The sequence below is a fragment of the Malaya genurostris genome, chromosome 2 (assembly GCF_030247185.1).
Source record: "Malaya genurostris strain Urasoe2022 chromosome 2, Malgen_1.1, whole genome shotgun sequence".
In the NCBI taxonomy this organism is placed as follows: domain Eukaryota; kingdom Metazoa; phylum Arthropoda; class Insecta; order Diptera; family Culicidae; genus Malaya; species Malaya genurostris.
In genome coordinates, this window is record NC_080571.1 from 246,982,513 (window position 1) to 247,002,503 (window position 19,991).

The following is a 19,991-nucleotide window of genomic DNA, read 5'->3' on the forward strand; positions in this document are numbered from 1 at the left end:
CAAGTGTTTTTCATTAGCTTACTTCCCAAAAAGATGGAAAAACGCTAAAGTAATTCCTATCCTAAAACCTGATAAAAACCCAGCAGAAACATCAAGTTATCGCCCAATTAGCTTACTTTCTTCTATCAGTAAACTTTTTGAAAAAATTATCTTGTTAAGAATGATGACTCATATAAATGAGAATTCAATTTTTTTTACCAGAGCAGTTTGGATTTCGTCATGAACATTCAACTACTCATAGACTTGTCAGAGTAACGAACATGATAAAATCAAATAAATCTTCTGGGTTATCCACTGGAGTTGCTCTTCTAGACATAGAAAAAGCATTCGACAGTGTTTGGCACAAAGGTTTAATAGCAAAAATGTTTGATTTCCAGTTTCCTATTTATTTGATCAAAATGATTCAAAATTATTTAACTGATCGTACTCTTCAGGTTAGCTATCAGAATTGTAAATCTGAATTGCTACCCGTACGAGCCGGTGTTCCGCAGGGTTCGAGTGTAGCTCCAATCTTGTATAATATTTTCACTTCTGATCTTCCAAATCTACCCGTTGGTTGTCAGAAATCGCTATTCTGTGACGACACAAGTCTGTTAGCCACAGGTAGAAATCTAAGAGTGATCTGCAGTCGCCTACAAAGAAGTTTAAATATTTTCAGTGATTATCTGTCAAAATGGAAAATTAAACCAAATGCAGCAAAAACGCAATTAATTATCTTTCCTCACAAGCCAAGAGCTTCTTTTCTTAAACCAAACAATAATCACATTCTCAAATTGAATGGCTTGGAATTGACATGGTCTGATCAAGCTAAATACTTAGGTTTAACGTATGACAAAAAGCTCACTTTCAAGGATCACATTGAAGGAATCCAGGCAAAGTGTAATAAATATATTAAATGTTTATATCCTCTTATAAACAGAAATTCAAAGCTCTGTCTAAAAAACAAATTGTTAATTTATAAACAAATTTTCAGACCAGCCATGCTTTATGCGGTACCAATTTGGTCAAGCTGTTGTTCCACCAGGAAGAAAACGCTTCAAAGGATTCAGAATAAAATTCTGAAAATGATTCTGAAGCGTCCTCCCTGGTTTAGTACAAATGAGTTACACAGACTCACAAATATAGAACCATTAGATGTAATGTCACATAATATTATAAGCAAATTCCGACAAAAATCGATGCAATCTTCAATTGAATCGATTCGCTCTCTGTATTAGTTAGTAAGTTAGTATATAAGTTCCTTTTCCCCATTACACAATACAAGTAGGTTTAGAATTTTCCCTACACAAAAATCTCAGAATTGCGGAAGCAAATGATGTCTTCATGGTAATAACCAAATCATATATATATATATATATAACAGGGCTGAAAAGTCACCACTTGTGGCTGAACACCCAATTTAAATCTTAATAATTTAATTTTAACTCATATTCCAATAAATAGTTATTTAAAAAAAAAAAAAAAAAAAAAAAAAGATGTTGATTGCATTACGCTCCAACATCCGGCCGGTAGGGCTTAACTGAGCTCTTTTTATGTTTTATTTTTATACTACCGGTCCCTATTACTAGTGTGAAGTGGAAGTTAAGTGGAGTGAACGTATCCCAATTGGGTTTCACACGATGACAACAGGTGAACGGTGAATCGAGTCCATATTTGACGTTTATTGGTGGTTTGTGTACAATGGATTACTGTGGAATGAGATAGAATATTGTAGAATAGGACGAAATAATAATGACTTAACCAAAGGACAAACCACTGATAGCTGTCAAACGATGTTCATCCAGTTTGTGTTGTGAGGATGTATCGTTTGGGACCTGGTGGGTGGGATGATGTGTGAGTGAAGTGTAAGAGTAACTACATGCAAGAATGGTAATAAAGGCCACTGTTTCAGCTCAGGATTAGCGATCGACCATTAGAAGAGATAGAAATTGGGTAATGGCACCCCCATTTATCTCAAATCCATTAGTCATTTCATATAAGAGAACCATTAGTTATAGTGAGATCTGTTATCTCTGTTTGATTGATTAATTTCAGAAGTAACATGAATTTTGGAGCATTTTGCTTCGCTAAAACAGCAGTATTGAACCACTTCCGAACTACTGCTATGCGTTATTGCTTCTTAGAGACAAGGCAAAGACTTTGTATTTATCACAATTCATTTATTAAAAGTCGAGATCGCTAAAATAACATGGTGACTCTACTAATGAGATGACTATTGGCACAGTAACAGATCGGCTGAAAAGTTCGTATCGTTTCTATGAGAGGGCGCCACTAGAATTAAATCCATACCATTTTCAGTTAGTACCAACCTTCAAAAGATACGTGTATAAATTTGACAGCTGTCTGATTATTAGTTTGTGAGATATTGCATTTTGAGTGAAGCTACTTTTGTAATTGTGAAAAAATGGAAAAAAAGGAATCTCGTGTGTTGATGAAACACTACTTTTCGATGAAAAAAAGTGCCGCCGATACCAAAATATGGCTTGATGAGAGTTATCTAGACTCTGCACCGGGCGAAGCAACAATTCGTAAGTGGTTTGCAAAATTTCGTACTGGTCATATGAGCACCGAAGACGATGAACGCAGTGGACGTCCAAAAAAGGCTGTTACCGATGAAAACGTGAAAAAATTCACAAAATGATTTTCAATGACCGTAAAGTGAAGTTGATCGAGATAGCTGACACCCTAAAGATATCAAAGGAACGTGTTGGACATATTATTCACGAATATTTGGATATGAGAAAACTTTGTGCAAAATGGGTGCCGCGTGAGCTCACAATCGATCAAAAACAACAACGAATTGATGATTCTGAGCAGTGTTTGGAGCTATTATATCGAAATAAAACCGATTTTTTCCGTCGATATATAACAATGGACGAAACATGGCTCCATCACTTCACTCCGGAGTCCAATCGACAGTCAGCTGAGTGGACTGCACGCGATGAACCGAACCCAAAGCGTGGAAAGACTCAACAATCGGCCGGTAACCATCAACAGTGACAATTTTATAGCGTTATTAGAGCGTTTGAAGGACGAAATTTCAAAAAACGGCCTCATTTGAAGAAGAAAAAAGTTTTGTTTCATCAAGACAATGCACCGTGTCACAAGTCGATGAAAACCATGTTGAAATTGAAAGAATTGGGCTTTGAATTGCTCTCTCATCCACCGTATTCTCCAGATTTGCCCCCCAGTGACTTTTTCCTGTTCTCAGACCTCAAGAGAATGCTCGCTGGTAAAAAAATTAGAAGCAATGAAGAGATAATCGCTGAAACTGAGGCCTATTTTGAGGCAAAGGACAAATCGTACTACAAAAATGGTATCGAAAAGTTGGAAGATCGCTATAATCGCTGTATCGCCTCTGATGGCAATTATGTTGAATTATAAAAACGAATTTTGGCAAAAAATGTGTGTTTCTATTAAACGATACGAACTTTTCAGCCGAACTCTTAGTTTTAGTTAGGATCTATCAGAGTAGAAATAGTAACTCAATGTTGTAATGGTTGCGTGTGGAATACATGTGGGTAGGTATGCATGTGTGTATGTTTGTGACTGTGTGTGTATGTATGTGTTTTTGTGTGTATATACATTATACATTTTACCGTTCCTTTGAGTGCGTTGTACCAAATTGGTAGTGATGCATTTCGATTGTGGGTCAGTGTACACCAGATGCTCAAAAGTGCCTGACCGGATGGTAACACTGTCAAGGATCAACCGAAGACAACTAAATGTGAACATGCTGTAGCAATACTTATGGGACCCAAGTGTCAATATAATTTAAATAAAAATGCATGTTCTCAGTTTTTTCTGTCAAACCATCATGACCGGCCATACAAAGATGTCATTGAAAAAACACTAATCCTTTTTTGTCTCTTTTTTTCGGAAATGGATGACTGAGCATGAACAAGAAATCCGGAATAAAGAATAAGATACTCAAGAAAAGCAGGAACAAATGTGATAGATGTGGAACTGAAAATTGGAAAATAATTTAATTAATATTCTTAGGAAATCTTAGATACAAAGGAAATCTTAGATACAAAATGGTAAGAATAAAAACACCACTGCATACAACTAACTTTTACATTTCAGGGAATAAAATAACATCAGCGAAAGTACGGAATGGAAATAAAATAGAAGGACAACAAAAAACACTTACGAAACACAATTGAATAGAACACTGGAATTAAGGTAAAACAGAATATAAACTATGACCAAAGGTAAGAAAACCAACATGAATAAATAATAGAAACTGTTGGGTAATAATATAATTTTCTCATATTGAAAGAGGCGTTTATATGGCGCGCATGCGCTAATTCGGCCTGATACAAATTAACGGGGAGGGCAATACGTTTTGGACAGGGCTGTAAAAAGCTGATTGGAACCCTTTCCCCACAAAAATGTAATATAAGGATATAAGGAATAAGTAATAGTCTTTGGTTTAATTTTTGCACTACCAATTGCTACAACACCGTGCAATAAGAAAACACATGCGAGTAAAGTATTTATTCATTTCTTCATCATTTTTGTTTTTGTTTATAAATATTATCAAATGCGTAAATGCGAGATATTATTTGCCTCTATTACTCTGCCGATATTAGTTGTGATAGTTGCACCGTAGTGAGCAGATTGACATGTGACCAGCAGATTCTAGTAGGTCACAAAGACTGGGCAAGGATACTTTCCGCCGTGGTATGAGACCCCACATGAAGGAATAGGTTTGTTCAAGTGCATACGAAAAACGCGTACGCCATTGCGGATACCAAGTAACAAATTTTCTTCACTCTTTCCTCTATGCGAAATGAAACCTTTCGTATTGTGATATAAAGTTTTAAGAATTAGCTTGGTTATTGATTCCAAAAGAATTGATTCGTAAACAACAAATTTGTCTCGAAATTATAGCAGTGTGAAACTCATCCCTGAAATGAAAAGCCACAAAAGCGAACCATAGAACATTACATGATCATTACAAAGTTTGATAATTACTCAAGGTACATCCATAACAAACATTCCCTACGTTTCCTGAAAAAGACAAGCTTTCACAATTCGAAATTAGTTTGCCAAGAACCCTGATAAAAACAACAGACAACTTCTGCAGCCATCGAGTGGGATTGGACTGGCACTCGAGCGTGCACAGCAGCGGAAGCTCCACTCGACTTTAGTCACAGTCGGTGTCATTAGTGTAACAGTTATTGTAGTGAAAATAATATACATAGCAGCAGAGAGATAAACTGCTCCAGATGGATTATATAAAGGAGCTGGATATTCGACTCGACAAGGAATACTACTATTCCGGTGAAGTTATCTCGGGAAAGGTGATTATTCACACAACCGAAAACTTCAAGTTGAAATGTAAGTACAAAATTGAACCACTATAACACGCACTATTATTTCAAGGGAGAAACTGGAGATTTGAAAATACTTTCACGTTTCGTTTTTATTATTTAGTTTTTAGTGTTCACATAAGGCAAACAATAATAATAAATATCAAGGTGCTTGGGGCTTTGATCGAGTATGCATAAACATGTTAACAGTGTGTACAGTGTTTCAATCGTGTACAATTTTTTAAATACCTGTGGAAAAACATAGTACACATTTTGTTGCAAAGCTTAAATCAAATCTGATGACTCTTTGGATTATGTTGTAATTTTTCGGAACAAATCGTTTACATTTCTGCGACGAACTGCTCGTTTGGGCATGATCAAAAGAATAAGCTAAAAAAACTGAAAGTAATGTTATTCCAAGTTAATTGTAGTATTTTGTTCACTTAAATGAATAGTATGGTGGTTTACCCAAATGCTAAAAAGTGACTAGAACCTAATCGTGAAACAAGTCGGTTTGTTGGTTTGTTTCTGTCTTACCCATTTTAGACCTTCGGAGGGAATCATAAAGTTTCTCCCACGTGACTCAAGTAGGCAATCTCCTCCATCATTCAGTCATTCACTTGTAAGATACTCAGATGCACTCCCAGCAGAAAATAATATAATGAAATAATATGATGTAATAAATAACGGCATAATGTAATATAATATAATATAATATAATATAATATAATATAATATAATATAATATAATATAACACAGTATAATATAATATAATATATTTAAAAAAACAGAGTTTGTTACGATTGCTATGAAGAATGGGCTTTAATTAATAAGCCATTTCGCATCGTCTAATTCTGCTACTAACGCTTAAGGCGATAACACCCAGTCGACACCATTCTATTGACCAAATGTCATCATAGACACACGGGTAGGCATGAGATAGGAACTTGTGAGAACTTAGTTATCTCACCTTTTGATGACCATTTCACGAGAAGACTTGTTTTATGATATTCAATATTTTTTCAATCGTGGCAAATTTTTATCCGGGCAGTCATCTAGATATGTGCAGGATAGAATATGTGTTGCATAAAAATTTTGTATTAATGGTGACATCAATTATGTGGAATATCTACAATTCTACTGACACTACGAATACTTCCAGATCGAATCTCGAACTTAAGATAACTCGCTAAAGCGCCCTACGCATTGTGGTATCTACAACAATAGCGCTAATTAAGGGCATGGATTTGACAAGCAGAATGAAAATGGAACTGAATGCGAGAATGAAACCTTCAACTCCGAACGGCTTGGAAATTCTGCGGTAGTTATAAAGATCGGAAAACTCAAGCATGTACGGAAATTTTGAGCTTCTAACATGTTTCATATTTACAACTGATCTAACCTATGGTTTTGGGAGTTCGATTACTTGCATTGACCAAAACAGACGTGCCACTACGGTCTAGATGATAGAAAATACCACCGGTTGAACGACCGAGGTCAATAGTTCTTGACTCCAAAAAGTGCACCTCGGCATTGAAAACGGTAAAAAGCTACAATTGAACTAATCTAATTACGCCATATACAGAAGAGAAGGAATTACTCAGCTCAGTTCTAAGATTTGTTGTTCTCTGTCGCGTTCGGCTCCGTGAGAACTTGTTTGCACGTCTTCAGTAGAGACTTCAGTAGCTTATGCTTATGGTAGTCGAAAACAAATTGCTGTATCAGTTGCAACTTCGAAGAAGAAGTTATTGACAGGTATCATGAAATGAAATAAGTTTAATAAAAAAAATTCCCATTCGAAAGTATATCGTTATTTCATTGTTTTGAAAAACACAAGCGAATATCCATTACTCAAACTACAGTTTTCACTTACGCAAACTTTTACATCTAATATCATATCACATAAATAGTGCACAACCCGTAAATTTATTCACGAGACGCAACTGAAAATAATAATATATAATATAATATTATATAATACAATATAATATAGTATATAACATACTATAATATAATATAATATGATATAATATAATATAATATAATATAATATAATATAATATAATATAATATAATATATTTAAAAACACAGAATTTGTTGCGATATACTATGATAATTATTGCTATGTAGAATGGGCTCTAATTTATAAGCCATTTCGCATCCTCTAATTCTGCTACTAACGCTTAAGGCAATAACACCCAGTCGACGCAACTATCGACCAAATGTCATCATAGACACACGGGTAGGCTTGAGATAGAAACTTGTGAGAACTTAGTTATCTCACCTTTTGATGACCATCTCACGAAAAGACTTGTTTTATGATATTCAATATTTTTTCAATCATGGCAAATTTTTATCCTAGATATGTGCAGGATAGAATATGTGTTGCATAAAAATGTTGTATAAATGCTGATATCAATAATGTGGAATATCTGCAATTCTACTGGCACTACGAATACTTCCAGATCGAATCTCGAACTTAAGACAACTCGCTAAAGCGCCCTACGCATTGTGGTATCTAAAGCATACGAAACGAAAGTAGTCGAATTCACGGCGCAAGATAAAAAAAGCCCACTGTGTTGAGCATAACAACGTCAAACTTAACATACCCGTGTATGTGAAAAACAATGTCCGGAAACCGTACGGGATGTTATTTCAGTGAAAGTGTGGGAGATTTTTCCTTGGCCTAAAAACAGGGCATTCGTGTATTACGTGTGCGTTTGAAGAGATCTATTCCTTCTTACTTGATTTTCGTAAACAAATAGGTATCCAATTCAAACCTCTGATCACGAACGGACAGGCCCGTACCCAGGATTTCGTTTCGGGAGGGGCCCAAAGATAAAAAATGAGTGTTTTTAACGTACACTTTAAACTTCTCCACTGGAACTGTTATCGTATTACATTATTGTCTGAGAACTTCTAAATAATTATATATCTGTTTTTGATTTCGGGAGGGGCCCGGGCCCCTTGGGCCCCCCCTCTGGGTACGTGACTGCAAACGGAGGCAACAGGCCACATTCCAAAACTGTCTGAAACCAACCCATGAAAGCCCTGCGAGAAATCAGACATATGAACAGCTGTATTCAAAGGTATTGAAGAACGAACACGTATATTCAAGATCGTTGTTCAGTTTCATTCTGATTAAAAAATTATCGAAAACAAATTAAGAAGATAATTCTTACGAAGATGCGTCGTAAATTTATTTTTATGAATGTGAAAACTAAGCACTTAAAAGTTAGGCTTGAATTATTCATTCATTAATATAGTTGAGTCATAGATGACTTCATGCAGAATGTAATTTTATTACGTCACTGTCAACATTGGTGCTAAAAATTCTCTATCTTTCATCGTTTCAGCTATTCGCCTGCTGCTACGGGGAAAAGCTCATGTGGAGTGGAAAGTGCTCGTATCTGGAGATAAACGGACGGTAAATATGTTCTAGTCTACTGTGAAGCACAATATAGTATATAACTCTAACGGGAATTATAACTATAGACGTTCAATGAGGCCGAGCTCTAACTTTAACTAATGTTGTTATTGTAGCATTTACTTAGTGTTCCAGTGAGTTCCGAAAGAATTAGGATTTTTTTCATCTTTTATACATAAACTACGAAAGTAAAAGCTCAAATCGAGAATTTTCATGAAATATTTAATACAATTCTGAGTCGATGATTCTTAGTCAGTAGAATAATAGCACACTAACATTCGGTTGCAACGTTTATCGGAACAGAAGTTCAAGCTTCGCATGGGAATGTAGTACCGCGACATTGTTTTTTATATATTCAGCAAAATATTTTTATATTGATATGGAAATTCAATTACGTAGTTTATTGGTATGCAACGTTCGAATAGAAAACGAGTGTAAAAAATGGTTTAAGACTAATGGCGTTTTCGTTTTTAATTTGCACTACACCGGTGCAGTGCTACACTGAGGCATGAATAAACGAACAAAAATGACGAAAACATAAACAGTAACCATTGACTACAATAAACGATTCCATTGCACAGAGCTACACCAAACTTTTCATGAGTGCTACACCAGCGGTATCGGTGCAGAAAAAGTGTAGCACTGGTGTAGTGCAATTGGTAAAAACGAACGGTTTAGGTGCAGCTTTCGCTACACCGGTGTAGTGCAATTTAAAAACGAAAACGACATAAGAATAAAGACGTTGTCACAAAAAAAACACTTTGCATACTTTGTTTTCCAAAAATTATCTAGACTGTCTTTTGTAAAGAGCCCAACTTTTTTCACCAGTTTTTTTTTCAAATGGCTGTAGTCCTACAAAAATCTAAAAATGTATTGTATGAGTGTTTTTTATAAAATTAGTCAAGTTTTTAAATAAAAATATTGAAAAAATCTTAATCGACTTTTACACTGAAACAAATCGATTTTGAAAATTAAAAATCTGTTTGCAAATTCAAGTTGCGCACTTCTAGGAAAAAAAGTTATTTAAAAAAAAACTTTTCCTGGCCCAAACTGATTTTTTTTTTCAGTGTAATCATATCGAAAACTAAACAAACGAAAGTCTTTTTTTTCTTTTTTCTCAAATAACTTTTTTTCCTTACAAGTTTCCAACTTGTATTTTTGACTGTAGGTAGGGTATGTTGTAACAAAATTTCAACCCGATCATTTATTTTTTTTTTTGAAATCTTTAAATGTTTTGAATTTCTAAAATCGATTTTTTTAATGTAGGAGTCAATTAAAATTCTTTTACATGGTTTCATTCGAAAACTTGACTAATTTTTAAAAACCACTCATACAACACTTTGTCAGTTTTCGACTACAGCCATTTGAAAAAAAAATGGTAAAACACGTTTGGCCATTTTCAAAAGACAGACTATATCATTTTTGGAAAAACGAAGTATGTGTTTTTTATTGACAAAGTCTTCATTTACAGCAAGTGTCATTTATTTGAGGCGAGTTCGGGTTAGTAGTTATGTAAACTACTTAATCTACTATTTGTTGCTAATGTCTTTCTAAAATCTTGATCTGCGAACAGTTGAATAATGGAATGTGTTACTGAAATGACTACCCGTTTCAATGCATAGGACGCGGATCTTACAAACCAGAGATGGTATTTCACTAGAGTGATACACCAGAGCGTAGGTTTTAATTATACACTGCGGATACATTTGCTACGCTCCCCACAAAGAGGAAAGCGCACTTCTTCTCAGTATCCAGACAGACAGACTTTGAGTGCGTGCTTGTGTTGAAAGAAGCTGGTGCGAGAGAATAACATTCTCTTCGCACGAATCGCTCTCACGCGCTCTCGCCTAAATACACCCAAGTGATCACTGGCGCGTGATGGTGAGCGAACACTTCTGTGAATATCAATTAATAGAGAGTAGATCTGGCCTTGCTATAAAAAATTTGCAATGAAAACCGAAAATTTAACGATAAATTGTTTTATTTTGCTGATTTTGCGTGCCCCGCGCTTCTTTTACGCAAACCGTAAACCAGAGTGCTCACCTCACCTCTGTGAAAGTATCTGCATCTACCTCAGAGAATTTATTACCTAATGCTCTAGCACTTTGGTGCGATTCAGAGGAGAAGGTAAAAGTAAATAAACAAACGCACTCATGATGCGTGCACACTTTATACAACAGTGGTGTATATATGTGAAAGAGAAGAGCTCTCGTTGAAGTTGTCAGTGCGAGTCGCTCTTCGTGTTACAAACTAGTTTTCGTATGTTCGAGTTCCCATGTGGAAGGGTTCTTAGTGTCAATAGAATCGTAGAATTAATCATGCAATGGCTAAGAATCGGCTGTAAAGTAGATTGAACGATAACTATCAAATTTCAAAGAAGTAATGTATTATCAAAACTGTGATTCAAATGAGATGACAGTTCATATTTTACTGTGGTGCTATCTGCAACCAGTAACCAGACTTTGCGCTTCGGGGCAATAGCTCAAATTGTGACACATAAATAAAGTGAACTGATGCGTCGAAACGAACCGTAAGATATTCAAGACAAAAATATTACCAAAATTATTGATTTTTTGTGGCACCAATCGTTGAATCGTGGTACTGTAAATTTACGTCTTCTGAGACCGACATATATGTGCATAAAAAATGCCTCAATTTTACAATAAATCTACCTTATATTTAATGCACTCTGACAAAGTTTTAAGTGCTAAAACATGTAAATTTACACTATTTGAATGAAAATCGGGGTATATTTGACATATATTTCTATCATTCTTGAAAATTTCAGTCGTTTCACGGATTACGTTCTTATAAATTGTGTGGATTTGGGTCACCTGTAAATTTCATAATTTTTTGCTGTGTATGAGTAATTTTTTTTTCATAAATACGTTTATTTCATAGGCAATATACATAAGTTTTTCTTCGCCGTGGCATTCACAATACATAGTAGTTTAAATCTAATACATTTCGAATATCATATTAGTATGTTGGTACTCATTAGTTAATCTAAACACTGTTTTTATCAAGCGAGTTGCTATTTTAAATTACATTAAATAAAATACATTTATTTTGTACATGATCTTATAACTATTTCAGGTTTGTTTGTATCAGTTCACCACTTATATTCAATATCCTATAGTTGGCTATTGGTTGAACTCATAGAAGAGAAAACAGTCTAACATAAAATAAAATTTAAATTGGAACTCCAATGGATTTAATGAAATGATAAAGAAGTTTCATGTATGGAAGGTCACGACAAGCAAGAATGTCGCGAACTGGGACATTGGATAGTCTACCTTGGGTACGCAAGGAATTTATTAGTTGAGATCTGACATCACGAAACTCCACGCATGTCCAAACAACATGGTCAATATCGCGGTAACCTTCGCCGCAAGCACAATGATTAGTCTCGGAAAGTCCAATTCGAAGGAGATGTGCATCTGACGTGTAGTGATTGGACATGAGTCTGGACATCACACGAATGAAATCTCTACTCACATCCAGTCCCCTGAACCATGCCTTTGTCGATATTTTAGGAATAATTGAGTGCATCCACCGACCCAGATCATCTTTATCCCAAGAAGCTTGCCAGCTGGCAAGTGTTCTTTGGCGAGACGCGCTATAGAAATCGTTGAAAGCAATCGGTCTCTCATAAATCTCACCCTCAATAGCACCACGTTTGGCTAAACTATCGGCTCTTTCATTGCCTGGAATGGAGCAATGAGCCGGAACCCAAACTATTGTGATTTGATAATTATTATTCAATATGACGTTCAGGCACTGTTTTATTTTGCCCAAGAAAAAAGGTTCATTTTGGCAAGCAGCGTTTGAGCGAATAGCTTCAATAGCACTCAGACTATCTGTGAAAAGAAAATAATGGTTTGGAGATAATGTGACGATTACACTCAAACTATAATGAACTGCTGCTAACTCTGCTATATAAACAGATGCAGGTTCTTGAAGCTTAAATGAGACCGAAACATTATTGTGGAATATACCAAACCCAGCAGCCTCTTCAATTCGTGATCCGTCCGTGTAAAATATTTTCTCAGAGTCAATATGCCTGAACTTACTTGTAAATATTTTTGGGATTTCCATCGAGCGTAGGTGTTCCGGGATTCCACGCACTTCGCGCTGCATGGATGTGTCGAAAAATAAAGTTCAGTCAGGGACATTTAGGAGGCTGACACGGATAGGAATATATCTTGAAGGGTTGATTTCCTGTGACATATGGTTAAAATATACTGTCATGAATCTTGTTTGAGATTGAAGCTCAACTAGCCTTTCGAAGTTATTAATAACCAGGGGATTCAGTACCTCACATCTTATTAGCAGTCGCGATGAAAGCTCCCAAAAACGATCTTTCAATGGGAGAACTCCCGCCAGAACTTCAAGACTCATTGTATGTGTCGAATGCATGCACCCTAAAGCAATTCGCAAACAACGATATTGAATTCGCTCTAATTTGATAATATGAGAGTTTGCAGCGGAACGAAAGCAAACGCATCTATATTCCATCACTGAAAGTATCGTTGTCTGATACAATTTTATTAGATCTTCCGGATGAGCAACCCACCAAGATCCTGTTATTGTTCGAAGAAAATTTACTCTTTGTTGGCATTTTTTTATCAGAAACCTAATGTGTCCTCCCCACGTGTATTTGGAATCAAACCACACCCCAAGGTATTTGAAAGTCAAAACCTGTTGGATCATTCTTCCCATCATATGAAGCTGAAGCTGCGCGGGATCATGCTTTCTTGAAAAGACGACCAGCTCTGTTTTCTCCGCAGAGAATTTGATACCCAGATGAACAGCCCAAACGGACAAGTTATCTAAGGTATCTTGCAATGGTTTTTGCAGATCAATAGCTTTGGGTCCAGTAACTGAAACCACGCCATCATCTGCCAATTGTCTTAGTGTACATGGGGATACTAGACAGCTGTCAATGTCATTCACGTAAAAATTATAAAGGAGCGTACTGAGGCATGATCCTTGCGGTAGACCCATGTAGCTAATTCTGAATGTTGCCAAATCGCCATGTGAAAAATGCATGCGTTTCTCTGACAAAAGGTTGTACAAATAATTATTTATAACCGGTGGAAGTCCATGTTGGTGGAGCTTGTCTGAAAGAACATCAATGGAAACTGAATCAAATGCTCCTTTAATGTCTAAAAATACAGATGCCATTTGTTGCTTTTGAGCGAGGGCAATTTGGATGTCAGACGAAAGTAATGCAAGGCAGTCATTCGTCCCTTTATTTCTACGGAAGCCAAACTGAGTATCAGACAACAACCCGTTCGTCTCGACCCAAGTGTCGAGACGTCGTAGAATATTTTTTTCGAACAATTTTCTGATGCAGGACAACATCGCAATGGGTCTATATGAGTTGTGATTGGAAGCTGGTTTCCTCGGCTTTTGAATAGCGATAACTTTCACTTGCCTCCAGTCAGGTGGAACAATATTTTGTTCAAGAAACTTGTTAAACAATTCCAACAAACGTCTTTTTGCGAGGTCGGGCATATTCTTCACCAAGTTGAATTTAATTCTGTCCAACCCAGGAGCGTTATTGTTACAAGACATGAGTGCTATGGAAAAATCCATCATTGAAAAGGGGCTATCAATGGACCCATTATTTGGAAAAGATTCTCTTATAATGCTATGCGTAGGAACAGAATCTGGACAAACTTTCCTCGCAAAATCAAATATCCATCGGTGCGAGTATTCCTCACTCTCATTTCCTACGTTACGATTACTCATTCGTCTGGCCGTATTCCAAAGAGTGCTCATTGAGGTGTCTCTTGACAAACCTCGAACAAAATGTCTCCAATAGCTACATTTCTTGGCCCGAAGTATGCTCTTGTACTTGGTTTCTAAAGTCAAGAAATTTTCAAAATTCTGAGGAGTTCCTCCTCCTCGTTTTAAAAACGTCTTGAAAGCATTTTGTTTCGCGTGCTTAGCATCTGAGCACTCTTTGTCCCACCAAGGGTTTGGAGGCCTTCTGTTAGACGATGGACCAAGAAATCGTTTGGTTTGGGCTTGTTCTGCGGCCTCCAGAATCGAACAAACGAGGAAGTCATATTCTTCAAGTGGGGGGAGCTCTTCCATTGAAGTTAAGACACTTGAAATATTACTTTGGTATTTAATCCAGTCAATATTTTTTGTCAAATCATATGGAATATTAGCTGAATTAGCAATGTCTTTGCTACTGCTAATTGAGATGATGATTGGTAAATGATCGCTACCATGTAAATCAGGAAATACTTTCCAGGTGCAATCTAGTCGAATTGAAATCGAACAAAGAGATAAATCTAATGCACTTGGACGTGCAGGAGGTCTTGGGGTCCGTGTCATGCTACCCATAGTTAGTACCGTCATGATAAAATTGTCGCAAATATTATATATTAGAGATGATCTGCTATCATTGTAAACGGAACCCCACATCATTCCGTGCAAATTGAAATCTCCTAAAATCAAACGTTGACGGTTCGACAATTTCACTAAGCTGTCGCTGTCCAACTTGAGCTCTTGGAGGAATATATACCGAAGCAATGCAAATGTCCTTTCCTTTAATGTTTATTTGACAAGCAACAACTTCTATACTAGAAGTCGAAGGAATATTTAATCTATAAAAGGAATAACATTTCTTAATTCCTAAAAGCACTCCACCATACGGGGAGTCTCTATCGAGACGTATAATGTTAAAGTCATTAAAATTTAAGGCTATGTTTGATGTAAGCCATGTTACGCACAAAGCAAATACATCACATTTTTGACTATGCAACAAAACTTTAAATGAATCAAGTTTTGGCATGATGCTTCGACAATTCCACTGCAGGACAGTGATTGAATCATTTGCAGCGGATGATAAATTATCCATCAAATGATACAAAACCTGAAAGAGCTGGCCATTGAGCTGATAACTATTTCAAAAAAGTTCTAGCTATTGGAAGGAATGCTGTTTTGATGGTCTTTAGTCAGAGTCAGATTCCTCTGGCTCCGCAAGATTTGAAAACCGTTTTCGGTTTCCAAAGGGGAGACATGTATGACCGTTTTAAGCATTTGTGCATATGTGCGCTTAGACCGTGCTTTTAAAGAAAGCTTCATTTTGTCTTTACGCAGCTTAAATGCAGCGCACACTGAAAGATCATCATGAGGACTTTCCCCACAATAAACACATTTTTCAACATCATTATCGCAAAGATTATCCTTATGAGGCCCTTGACATTTTATACATTTGGACTTATTACTACGGTAAGTAGCTGTATGTCCGAATTTTTTACAGTTCGTGCAATTCATAACATGCGGTACGAAAAGCCGAACAGGAAGACGAATTTTATTGATATAGACATGGCTAGGCAATGCAGATCCGGCAAATGTTACGCGAAACGAATCTGAGGGACGATAAGACTTTTTTCCATCGCCAATAGATGCTGAGTACAATTGTTTGCACTCGAGTATCTTGACTCCCTCAAGCATGGAGTTTTTAAAACGGCCAACTCCATTTTTAAGTAAATCATCTGCTTTCAGACTTGCTTCAGTCACAACACCGTCAATTTCTACCTCCTTCGATGGAATGTAAACTCGATATTCAATAGCAAATAATTTACAGGTTACAATATCGTTTGCCTGTTTCAAGTCGTTAACAACAATTTTATCTCTATTAACCTTACAGATTTCTTTAACTTCAGAGAAATGTGATGTCAAATCCTTTGTAATTTGCATCAAGTTTAAAATCTTTTCTTTTTTTCGAAGATAGACTATCCATGGCCCAGTGGTACCCTGTGGATTATGTTTAGCCCTCGGAGTATTTAAACTCTTACTAGTATCCGGAATCGGATTCGGATGATCTTCCATGAGATCATCCATTACATTAAAATTTTTTGTAAATTAATTATACCAAAATAAAAACTTATGTTTAGTAGAATTTCAGATATAAGAAATAAAAAATAAATTAAATTAAATCTACCTTGTAGCTGATGTCTCTGTTCCTTTATCGTGAAGAACGACATGAAGCTCTTCCAACGATTTCCAATTGGCAGTCTTCTGCTGTTTCCAATTGGCAGTCTTCTGCTGTTTCCAATTGGCAGTCTTCTGTCGTTTACTGCTATCTCAGTTGCTCTGCCGTCGTTGTGGACACCACTGCACTTGCTGTGCTGCCTTTCGCTCCAAGCTGACAGGGTCTGCTGTACCTGACCCCAGGTACAGTGCTTTTGCTCTTGGTGGCGATCAAATGCGATGCTTGCAGTGTAGCACCTCGCGATATATGCCGTCTCTTTTGATCCTACGCAGCGTACAAATTCTGGTACCTGGTAGATCAGCACTGGGTTGCTTTAGCCCCTCTGTGCCTTTGCACCCCTTCGTCTTCGCACCTTTATGTGATGGCACCTCTGTGACTCTTCACTTCTATGCTCTCGCACCTCTGTGTCTCTACACCTCTGTGCGTATGAACGGGATGGCCTTCGTTGCTAGCTTTCCAGTCGGGAAACGCCCCGAATATTGCGTTTGCTATAGGCAGTTTAACTACCTGAAGCTCAGAATTGTCTCGGTAGCAGCCGTTAACTCACGAGCCAGTACAATCGAAACACAACCTCTTCGCTTGAATGGTTTTTACTGAATGATGTATGAGTAATTGACCACGAATATTTCAATTCTACTAAAATATCATTTGCACTGTGTGGAACTTACATGCGGTTGCTTTGCAAATGAATATGACAAGAGTTGATATTTTTTCACATTATGCTGAATAAAACTGCAATTATTTTTACAATTTCTGTCAGTATTGTCAAACTAGACTTCATTCATCAATCTTACTCAAAAAACATCAATCATTTTAACATAACTTTTCTTTATTAGAAAGGAATTTTAAACAACACAAGAATGCGTTCTCTGGTCACATGACAAAAATCGATTCTATTACAAAAAAATCTTATGAAACTAGCACCAGAAATTACAAGAAAACAATGTATTTTTATACAGATTTTCATTCAAAATTAAATTAATTAATTAAAGGTTTAAAGGCTGAATGAAAGTAAAAGGGTTCTCCATCGTTTATATCGGTATGTAAACATTCAATAACTGAGAAAAATAACCGATATTTTTTCCGGTATGTACCTTGAGTTTACACAATGTAAAGTGTCTCTATTTCAGCACGTTGTTTCGGTGAGAAGCGATCCATGACAAAAAATGTACTGAATTGACGTTTCCAAAAATGTGAAAGTTATTCAGCTTTACATACCGACATTGTTCACATGACCGGGAAAATCTGGATCCAATCTGGCTAATGTTTTGCTAAAGCCAGTACCTGTCAGCTTCGAGAGAAACGAGTCTTCAGTTCAGAATCGTCATACAGGCATAGGCATTACATTGAGCATATTATGTCAATTGTATAGATGTACAGTGCTGCTATTTTGGCGCGCACGAATTTGACGTTTCTTTTGCCTACTTGCATATACGAGATTCGATGCGGACTCGCATGAGGGCGCAGTGCTCGCAAAAGAAACACGTCGCTTACGATTTTTTCGCATAATGTGAGAGCTGGATATATTGATAATATGATGTCTATACTAAATCGCAGAAGATGCCGAAAACAAGTGCTCAAAATCTTCCAGAAAATCCTGAGTGTGGAGAGGAATCAGCGAACCTACGAAAAAACTCTATCCAGGGATTGTCAGATACTGAGCAAAATATTGAAGGGCGTTAGAACCAAAAACGATCTTTCGACCCGAGATTAATACAAGTCGTTAAAAACCAGAAAATTTCTAAAATAGCATGCACGCTTCATGTGCTATTTTGGACGATGCTCTTGTACCACCGTGTTTTAACGAAAAACAAGGGCTACACTTGACGAAACATACGACAAACTTTATATTAAGCTGCTTCCCGGTAAAAAGTTGGCCGACAAGTATATGTGATTAGGCAAGCAATCCTTGATTATATCATTCCAAGTTTACATCGAAAAATGCCTTAAAAAGCGTGTATTTCCGTTCATCTACAAACATACACGGAAAGAAATTCGTTACTGTTATCATGATTAGAAAATCATGAAACCAATAATTTTAACTTCTCATGAAACCATTAGCAATAAGTCTTCTCCCATGAAAATTAATCATGGTCCGGAAATGCGTTACTTGAGAAATGTATTTCTTTCAAAACTCGTAACTCCAATTTTCTACCCGGATATCATTTTGAATCCTCCGTCTCAAGTCATGTGATGAATTGCTTAATAGATTAATGGTAAGACATTGGAAAACAAGAACTACTGCAAATGTTTACTTGATCCCGAGGCATATTCATTTCAAAATTGTGTTGTTTTACTCAACGGCTGACAGAGAATCGACCATATAGAGATAATGAACCGAATATTGACTAAGCACGGCTACGTAAATATTAAAAAAAAAATAATATAAATAATTAACATAATATTTTATTTGTTAATGATTCAGTTTAAAACAAATTCGTCATGCTTTCAAATGTTTTGTTATTCAAATGTACATCATTTGAAACATTAGTTAAAATCGCGTACAAAATACGTTTATTACATCATTCCATTTAATTCATATTTAAAATCTTCATATTTTAATACAAAACGCCTGAATTTATGATGCAAAGATCACCATCGTAGCAGAAACACGCCTGAAGTTATACTAAAAACCTGTTATAATCCTGTAACGATGTTACAATATAGTTGGATTAAAAATAAAATAAAGAGTTTGTGTGCGCGCCTAAAACAGACGAGAGGGCTGTTGCGTTCGAGTCGAAAAGCAATATAGTGATAACGTCCTTCTAAGCGACACTAGCGACACTAGTGGTCGTAAAAGAAACCTTAATGTAATCGCGATACGATACTGAGACCATAGAACTCAACGAGGTGGGGAATGACCAATTCATTGGTGTAGTTGGGTAAATAAAAAGGGAACTCGCGGCGCGAGTATATAGAAGCTGAAGAAATACAGTCAGCCAGAGGGCAATGATCTTTTTTCTCGATTCGAACGGCATAGTGATCAGTCGCAACTTGTGGAACAGTTTTGTTCAAGTGAAGATAAAGCATAAAGATAAAGTGAACATTGTTAGAAAGCCGATCGATTACGCATTGTAAGTACCTGCGAGAAAGAAATAAGATTAAAGTAATTGGATGAATTCAAAATTTGCAGAAAACGAGATATAATGTGGAAGTTATTTTAAAGGCCCAGAAAGGGAAAACTATGCATGACGGTTAGAGTGAGTAGTTAATATCGACGGTAGCAT

The 19,991-nt window shown here is 36.4% G+C and overlaps 1 protein-coding gene across 12 annotated transcripts in view; it reads left to right on the forward strand.

The window, feature by feature from the left end:
• The window catches only part of LOC131428544 (arrestin domain-containing protein 3-like), a 69,999-nt gene that overhangs the window by 35,101 nt on the left and 14,907 nt on the right, over window positions 1-19,991 (forward strand). For 3 of the 12 annotated variants that reach the window (XM_058592567.1, XM_058592569.1, XM_058592568.1), the window contains 2 exons: window positions 5,093-5,346; window positions 8,677-8,747. In XM_058592567.1, coding sequence (XP_058448550.1) covers window positions 5,235-5,346; window positions 8,677-8,747 — 183 coding nt within the window. In that variant the 5' untranslated portion in view covers window positions 5,093-5,234. Of the gene's footprint in view, window positions 1-1,494; window positions 5,347-8,676; window positions 8,748-19,725; window positions 19,839-19,897; window positions 19,965-19,991 lie in introns of those variants that run through there. The other 9 variants (XM_058592562.1, XM_058592563.1, XM_058592560.1 and 6 more) reach the window with 6 other exon arrangements.